The 9,306-nt window shown below is 37.5% G+C and overlaps 1 protein-coding gene across 5 annotated transcripts in view; it reads left to right on the forward strand.

The window, feature by feature from the left end:
* fhod3b (formin homology 2 domain containing 3b) overlaps positions 1-7,419 on the forward strand; it is a 177,958-nt gene extending 170,539 nt beyond the window's left edge. For 3 of the 5 annotated variants that reach the window (XM_079625109.1, XM_079625111.1, XM_079625112.1), the window contains 5 exons: positions 274-464; positions 774-966; positions 3,432-3,612; positions 3,700-3,861; positions 5,342-7,419. In XM_079625109.1, the coding sequence (XP_079481235.1) occupies positions 274-464; positions 774-966; positions 3,432-3,612; positions 3,700-3,861; positions 5,342-5,424 (810 nt within the window). In that variant the 3' untranslated portion in view covers positions 5,425-7,419. Of the gene's footprint in view, positions 1-273; positions 465-773; positions 967-2,674; positions 2,699-3,431; positions 3,613-3,699; positions 3,862-5,341 lie in introns of all 5 variants that reach the window. The other 2 variants (XM_079625108.1, XM_079625110.1) reach the window with 1 other exon arrangement.
* The last annotated feature ends 1,887 nt before the right edge of the window (positions 7,420-9,306 follow it).

Genomic DNA, 9,306 nt, shown 5'->3' on the forward strand with positions numbered 1-9,306 from the left:
CTTATAATTTTGTCTTTATAACGTTTCTTTGTTTTAAATATTTCAAAACACTGTTTATTTCCAGATTTAAATTTGATTTTATATTCCAGATTTTCAATATCATCTCAGACTTTTAGACCCCATTGAACAAACAATGGCAACATGCCACATGCAAAAAAAGAAATCAATGCATCACAATTCCACGTGTTGCTAAAAGTAAAGCACTGCTTGTGAAGTGAACCGACCAATCCTGAGACACCCTACTTGATCAGCGGTTTGTCCTGTCTTCTCCAGGTGGACTTCGACCAGCTGCAGGAAAACCTATGTCAGATGGAGCGCCGCTGCAAAGCATCCTGGGACCACCTGAAGGTCATCGCCAAACATGAAATCAAACCAGCCCTTAAGCAGCGCATGTCGGACTTCCTTAAAGACTGTGCAGAAAGAATTATCATCCTTAAAATTGTGCATCGCCGCATCATAAACAGGTGCATTAAATAAACAATAAAGCTGTTCACACAAATCCAAATCCAATCTATGAGAATTAAAAAAGTTACTTGAAATCTTATCTGACAGTTCAGATTGAGATATTTTTTTAGAAAATCTGTTTTCAAATCACCTACGAATGTGGTTTGGATCTAGTTTGCAAAAATGTTGATTGGGTTTTATTTTTAGCTGTTCAGACATATTCCAAAAACAACATTGTTTTTTGCTGCCTGTCTGAACTAAACCATAGCGGTGTTGAAGAGATTGTTCGAAAGTTATTTAAAGTGTAAGTCCCTGTATTTGATCTACAGGTTTCACTCATTCCTGCTGTTCCTGGGCCATCCACCGTATGCGATAAGAGAGGTGAGCGTTCACCGCTTCAGTAAGATTCTGAGTGAGTTTGCACTTGAGTACCGCACCACAAGAGAGCGAGTACTGCAGCAAAAACAGAAACGAGCCAATCACCGCGAGAGGAACAAGACCCGGGGCAAAATGATCACAGAGGTGAGTGTGAACAATTGCAGTAAACTTTTCTATACAAGGTTTAGTTTTGAAATGCTGAAACAGATTTATTGAGCTGTTAACAGATAAAATGCATATTTTATAGAAAACAATAATGGAATTATTTCATTTTTAATGGGGATAGTTTACCCAAAAATGAAAATTCTCACCCTTTAGGAACCAAACATTTTTCTAAATACAATATGAAATTGAGTAAATGACAGAATTTTTATTTTTGGATGAACGATCCCTTAATATTAAGGGGAAAATGGTAACACTACAATAAGGTTTTCTAGATTTTCACATCTTCTCCAGATTAAATATATGTATGCCAACAAGATTGATTCAACTACATCTCATCATGAATGCGATGACACAGTGGATTATTAAAAAAACAGAAGACAATGATGAAAACTGATAATTAAAAGAAAATTGGACACAAAAGTAATTATGCCATTATTCTCCTGCTTCAACTAATGTCTTGTTTGTTTGGGGACATTTGACTCAAATATACAAATCTCTGATTTGAAAACTGATTTTTTTCCCCTGTAATTAATGTACATAAAAATGCCCTCAAGTTCCTTTGTCCGTTTTTCCTCTCATTTCTTAAACTTCTTTTCAAAATGGAGTGAGCGAGCTGCTTACATTCTGTACTTCACCATTGCACCACTGGAGGGAGTCATTATATTTCCAGATTTTTTCCAGAGACTCATTTAACATTCTTTTATATCTTTGGCACTTCGAACTGTATACCCACTTGAGACCAATGAGGCTTGTCTCTTATCGTCTATATTCCAGTCCACCCTTAGGATTGTCAGAATAGCCTAAAAACACTTGCATTAGAATAATAAAACGTTGTAAACCAAGCAGTCTATTGTCATGGGTTTTGCAGTTCTGGGCTGGCCCTGGGTAGACGTTACTCCAGGGGGCCAATTTAATGCCTCTCATGGGGGATGTCGTAGCCAGGATAGCCCTTCATGGCATGTTATGCTTGGCGGGGGTCTGCCTTAGTCTAAGAGGGGTGTCTAATTCAATCTCTGTGTGAAAATCCAAACCTTTGGATGTCCCTGAGCCGTGCATGCAAGCCCTGGCTCTGAAGAGGTAAAGCTGAGGTAAAGGAAGAAGTTCACGTTGGTTTCGTGTGTTGCTGCAAAACAATAACCCCAAGTGGATTATGTAGAGACAATTTTTAAAACACTTTGTAACTTGGTGCTCACTCTAAAGATTTTTTTTACCACATGCAGTACTACGGTGAATTCGAGGTCACTAAAGCAACTGAAATTAAATATATATTTTTTTTTAAACAGATAGTTTGTCAAAGCAACATTTCTCATTTTCATTTAGTTTAACCTGATGTACTACAATAACTGAAACAGAAATACAAAATAATAAAAACTATATAGACAACTAACTCAAATGTAAAAATACAAAAATAAAAACTATTTATAAAAAATTATACTGGTCTAGGTCACATTTCATCCCCAAACAGCTATATATACATATATAGGCCTATTGTGACATAAATTGTAAATATTAAGTCTATGCTATTTTTATGCATTAATAAATCATTTACCATTTCAATCATATATATATATATATATATATATATATATATATATATATATATATATATATACCAATACCCTTTTTCAACCCAACATTTCCTGCTCGTCTTCTCTGCCATGTGACTTTTTTCATTTCTTCTCTGTAGAGTGATGAGGAAGAGGATGATGAGGTATGAGCGTATCCTTGTGCGTCAGTTGCGCATGAATTGGTTTCATGATTTCTTCTTGACTTCACTGACCTGTAATGTCCAGCATGTATTACCAGATCGTATGCGAGTTTTTGATGCACCCCAAAACTACAGGAGCCTGAGGAATTCAGGAATCAATATTTGTCTCTCTGGTCATTGGCAACTGTTATGGTTCATGTGGATTTGAAGTGTTTGTTAAATAAACCTGGTAAAGATGTGAAACTGCTTCAAAACACACTAAAAACCCTGGATCAAGCATCGGTTTTAGTCTGCCATTAAAAATCCAATCCTGTGACAGATGTAACATTGGATGTGTGCAGCTTTCAATATGAAGAAACTAATAGTGCAACAATCAGCTCCCGGAAAACTGCTTTCATTTTCTCCATAGGGAAATTGTTTTTAATGATAACTTTAAAGACAGACAGACTGACACATACATACCCGCCGAAAAAGTCGGCGGGCACTAATGCACACATTTAAATCTACTAATGTGTGAATAATACTAAATCACTATGGAAAGGCATGTTTTGGTGCGATGTATGCATTTGACTACTTTTAAACATGCATTGGAAGAATGTTTCTATAAAAACACATTTGTCTGAATTGAAACTAGTAAATGGCGAAAATATGGGAAACAAATCTTTGGCACAGCCAGACAAAATAAGGTTGAGTTAGTGTGTATATTGATGATGAATGAATGTCTTGTTGTTCTCAGAGTGGGAAGTTTGCAGACGCTCCTCTGGAGGGTCCGGAGTGTCCGCCACAGGGTTTGGGCTACACAGAGGACGTAGCTGAACATGAGCAGATGACCGCAGTACTGCGCACCAGCCTGCAGGGCGGAGACAGTCCCTCGTCTGTTCTCCCTGGCCTCCGCACACGGACTCGAGCCACTCGAGGTGTGTTCACGATCACAGATAATGCTGATTTGCAGTAGCTAGGAGTCCTAAAAAGTTGAAACTCTCTCCTTCTTGTCTCTTTTCTAGGCCATACGGCACTTTTGTCTGCTGCAAATGAAGACACTTCTAATTGCACAAATGATACAGCAGATGAGATCATGGAGCGGATTGTGAAATCGGCAACTCAGGGCCCCAGTCAGCGCGCACAGCCCCGCGAGAGGAGACGCTCCAGAGCCAACCGCAAATCCTGTGAGTCTGCAAATATCACACACACACACACATTTTTTTTGTAACTGTCTCTCTTTCTTTGCTTGGAGTTTATCATATACTTCCATATTTGGGCCTCAGACAGTAAACAGTTTTGCTGTATTACTTGTTTTGTGTTTTTGGAACAAGTTGCGTCTTGTGTTGTTGAAAAAGATTTCTGAAAGAAGTCACCAATGCTCCCTCACCAAGGTTGCATTTATTTGATTACTACAGCAAAACATCTATATTGTGAAATATTGAATTATATCAAAATATCAGAATATTTTGATGAATCAAAAGTTCTAAAAAAAAATTTGAGATAGCTGACCATGAATGTTAATGTATAGTACATACTAACCCAGACAGTAACATAGTGTTGGCCCAGATCTGGTACAGATGTTGCTGTCTGAAAATAAATCATTTGGGAAGTAATTACAATTTAAAATAATAATTGGATTTAAAACATACAATTTTTTTTTATAATAAATTCAAATGTTTTAATTGAACTCTTTTAAAAAGTTGCCAGCCACCGCCAGTGTTTTTGATCATTTTCACACAATTTTCATGGCCCCCAAAATATATTGCTGTTTGAACATCTGAACATGCAGAAAGAAAGAACAGACCCCCTGCAAAAAACAACAACATTTTATTCTAGCTTCGTGCATTCTTTTTTATCAACACTTGAATGTGGGTAAGTTTGAGCAAAAAGCTGAGAAAATCACACTTTTGTAAAAAAAAAATAAAAAATAATAAAAAAAACTACATCCAGATGGGATTGAGAATGCTGATTAAAACATAGATGGAGCAGATCGAGTCTATTAACACCCCTAATGTTTGCGCAGTCCTGTGGCTCGTCCTGGGTCGACGTTTCATTCGGTAACATTAGGCAGTTTTGATTTATGTGCTGTTTAATGTTGATGATCGTGTTATTTTTACATAATGCACTTGATTACACATAAGATCGCTTGTTCCTGCATTTCCTTCACATGTTTTTTGATCAGGAGATTCTGCACTCTTTCAGAAGATTTGTCAATGCGCCCCCTACAGTATAACAGTACAAACACAGAAAGCCGGATATTTACGTCAATGGCGGGGAAGCGTTTTCTCACAAATTACGAAAATGTCCGTCAACGGCGGAGAGAGAGTTAACAGATTAAATTGCTTTATTATTCAGATACATTTTTTTAATCACAAATTTTAATTACATTCTAATCAAATTTTAAAACAATTGTACAAATATTTAAATAATTTTGTTTTAATTACCGGTAAGCAGTTTTATTATTTAGATATTTTTAATCACACCCTAGTTATTTTGCAAATAATCACAATACGTTTATTTTTTCATATTTATTATAAGTTTGAATAGTATTTATTAGAATTATAAAAAAACAATTAGAGTTTGGGTATTTCAAATTATAGATTAAATTGTACATGTGTTTTCTCTACATGGCTCTCTCCCTCATTCCTCTCCTTTTCTCTACAGTAAGAAGAACACTGAAGAACGGTCTTACGCCAGAGGAGGCACAGGCACTGGGATTGGCCGGCAGCTCTGAGATGCAAGTGTGAGACGGCATACGCTCAGGGTCTCAGCACAAACACACACACACACACACACGAGCTGGAACAGGTCGCTTTAGCTCCAGTTTGCTTTATTCTAGATCTGGAGCAGGTGCATGTTTCTGGGTTTGTGTTTTACGATGGTTATTGCTGTGGACAGTTCATATTCTCACAGGCGAAAGGGATTATAATCACTAACCCATATACTTAACCTTGGACGTGTAATCAGACCGTACGCCTTTTACTAGCTTCACCTACATTCGCATATTGTCCCAAGGTGGTCTAAGAGAATAATGAAAACCACTCAGGTGCATGTCCACTGTTCCTGCTCTGTACTTGTGGACTGTTAACATGATATCCCAAACATCCATTTAATGCATTTTTCAAAGAGAACAAGCACAGTTGCTGCACAATGTTTGTAGATGCTCACACACACACACACACAGCCTGTAGAATGCTGATTGTCCAGTTCTCCAGTGCAGAGACAGATGTCCGTCTCTTACCGCTGTGGCCTTCAGAATGAACCAAAAAAAAAAAAAAACTGTTTGAAGATGACTGGATGCTCTCCTATCTTGGCTGTTTGGTTGAACTCAGATGGCATTGAATTCAGCAGTCGCACCTTCAGTCTTCATCTTTCATGTAAATCAGCAACCATTCTCCTCTGGTTTGCTGCTGTGTTAAAATGTGTTTGTTTGTGTACTTTAAAATAGCAGAGCTTATTGTGTTACATGTACTGTTACTTTCAGATAGCTTGAAGTTGAGCAAGAGTTAGGGGGAAAACAAAACTTAATACATTTTCTTCCATTTTTGCTGAACCCTGAAGTCCTCTTGTGTGGACAAAACCGGTTTCACTTGGGTAAAGATGATCAAATTACTTTGCTCACAAATGAGAACAAACTAGAAAGCCGTCATTCTCCTTTTCTCTTCCTCATATATTATCTCCATGGTAATACATTCATTTCTTAACTTGCAGGATGAAAAAGTAGACAATCGTCTAATTTAAATGAAAAGATTAGCTATATTTGTTTAAAAAAGTAGCGATGGCATTTTAATCAAATGAGTGCCTTGAAGCAATGTATTTTATGAAAATTTGAAGAGGAAAGAAGAGGAAACATTCATATTTTTAGGCATATTAAAGGAATAGTTCACCATATAAATGTACAATTTTGTCATTGTTCCCTTACATTATTCGAAGTCCTGCATTTTGAATATTTTTACAGAACAAAAAAATATCATATGGGTTTGGAGAGTGTAAATTACAGAACGTTAGCAAGATTAAATTCGCTTCGTTGTTTTTTTGTTTGGAAATTTGACATTTCCCACAGACACACGTCCACTGTCTATGATAGTAGTACCATTTAGCACCTTATCATGTGTAGCATGCAATTTCGAAAGGAATTGGAAAATTAAGTACTATAGAGACGATTTTTTTCACCTTTCCCTCAGATTTTTACTCTGAGCATTATGTGGATAAGAGATTAGATACATGTAAAGTAGAACCGTGATGTAGAGGCTAAACGTGAGACAGATGCTGTAAAATTGTGTAAATGTCACTTCAATGTTTTTATTTTTTGTTGTTTGTTTTGTTTGTATTTTGTATAGAATAGTGTATTATAGGTCAAAAGCAGTGTTATTCTGTGAAAATTCTAATTTAAGAGAAAATAAGCCATGCATGGTTCAAACAATAAATGTCAGCAGGTAATGTCATTATATTGGGGTTAAGTGGATGGAGCCTGTGACGCCTCGATACCCTGTGAACGTAGCTTTTGTGTTTCATGTGTTTACGCAGCACAGACTTGAAACATTGTCATGCACCCATCAGCCCTGCTCAAATGGCCTTTGATATTATTGCACTCGCATACAGTTTCACCCATTGCTACAAGTGCCATAAAAAGTTGGTTTTGAATAAAAGATCGAGAATGTGAAAATTTGACTTTTAAATTCCTAAAGGAAAAAGCATTTACTGTACTTTGCAATAAAAAGCTTTTACAGCAACATCCAGAACATAGAGTTGGACTGTTTCTTTCTTGGTAACTGTACTTGTTTGAGCGTAGTGTTACTAAAGCCACGGAAGCCCCTCAGCAACAAATTTAGAAAGACTCCAAATGATTCTGTTGAATGAAATTGTTGTGTGGAAAATTACTGGCTATACAGTACTTTGAGACAAGTGTCACATTGCAATATGTAAAGTCGCAACTAAAAGATTATATTTCTTGATATAAAATCAAAATGCGAGATAAAGTCACGAGGTATAAAGTTCACAGCAAGATGTAAAGTAGCGATTACCGGAAACAAAATCACATTTGCAAGGGATAATGTACATCCAGCCGGTTGTTATCTCAGAATAAACCCCGACAGGGTGATGTGGACTAGAGGATGGATACACGACCCGACCCCGACGGGACCCGACGGGCCGGGCCGGGTTCGGACAGATATTTAGAAATTATGTTCGGGTCGGGCTCGGTCACATCAGCGCGATAAGGCAATTGAACATTTTACATTTAAAACAGCTTATTATGTAGCCAATGTGCCTGATGCTTTCACTTGATGCAAACGATCTTTTTCGTGATTAAAATACATGTAAAATATTACCATAACATCTGTCTTCCTGTGTGCGGACATTTGTAATGTAGCCGTGACAACGAAACACGTGCATAATGTGCGCGCACTTGTGTTAAGAGCGCTTGTTGCTCCGCGCGCTGATGCGCTCATCCTGTTGACATTTCCGAATGCCTTCCAACAGTTGCTTAATAAAAGCGGCTTTCCACACAAACAAACGTACAATTGTCATTAGTATGAGAAAAAAATGGGATTTTAACTGCCGGTCTCGGGTCGGGCTCGGACATAAATATATTTATGCCTGTCGGGCTCGGGTCGGGTTCGGTTACTGCTCTGTCGGACGCGGGCCGGGCTCGGACAGAAAAATTCGGCCCGATCCGCACTCTAATGTGGACCCCGATGCGAAGCGGTTTATCTCCATAGTAATGTCTATTAACGCAAAGCTTCTGCGAAGAAAGTAGTTGCTATCAAGCGGCAAATTCAAACTAGACGGACATGGTAGTCATACCACTTATTACACGGCATTTCGCAACATAAATAATTATGGGGATAAGATATATTGATTTGAGATGAAACTGTTTTAAAATCTTACCTGTGTGATATCTTATAATCCATTACCGTCTACAAAACAGTTGTTGCAAAATGGCAGCAGCTGCGTTTGTATGAAACGAGAGAGCAAGTGTGCGATACCCAGATGACAATTAAATAATTGTACACAAAATATTGATTTAAATTTTAATGTTTTATTAGCTAACCTTCCATAAAGAAAAACTGAAGAACTGACTTCAGTTACCCAGATGTGCCTGTGTTTTTACCGGTTGTTATCAGGGATGGTGCGATTGACCAATCAGAATCACGTATTCCACAGAGCTATATAATAATATCAGATGAAGTCACATTTTTGTAAACGTTTTGTGTACCACAGATGACAACGTTGTTGAAATGATCCCCATTCACAAAGTGAAAATGACTAAAAACGCTGTTATGCTGCCAGACCAGTAGGCGATGTCACTTTGTAAAGAAATACCACCCGCTAATACGCATGCGCATGACCTCACTGTTTTTTTATGTAGTTTAAACTGAGATGATAATGGTATCGTTTTCAATGTGCACTTTGAAAGCAGTTTTCAAAAGTTTGTTTTCAGGCCCAGTTTTCATGTACATGAATGGCCAAAATTCACAGATCCGTGTGAAGGTTTTTAGTTGAAAACAGTGTCGTGCAAAACAGTCAAGAATGTCGCATTTACGAGAAATAAGTTGCTTTTGTGAAAGAAAAAGTCGGAATTAGTTCAACGGGTTTCCATACGATTCACTCATTCAGTCACACAAACT

Source organism: Phoxinus phoxinus (genome assembly GCF_949152265.1).
Source record: "Phoxinus phoxinus genome assembly, chromosome: 10".
NCBI lineage: Eukaryota > Metazoa > Chordata > Actinopteri > Cypriniformes > Leuciscidae > Phoxinus > Phoxinus phoxinus.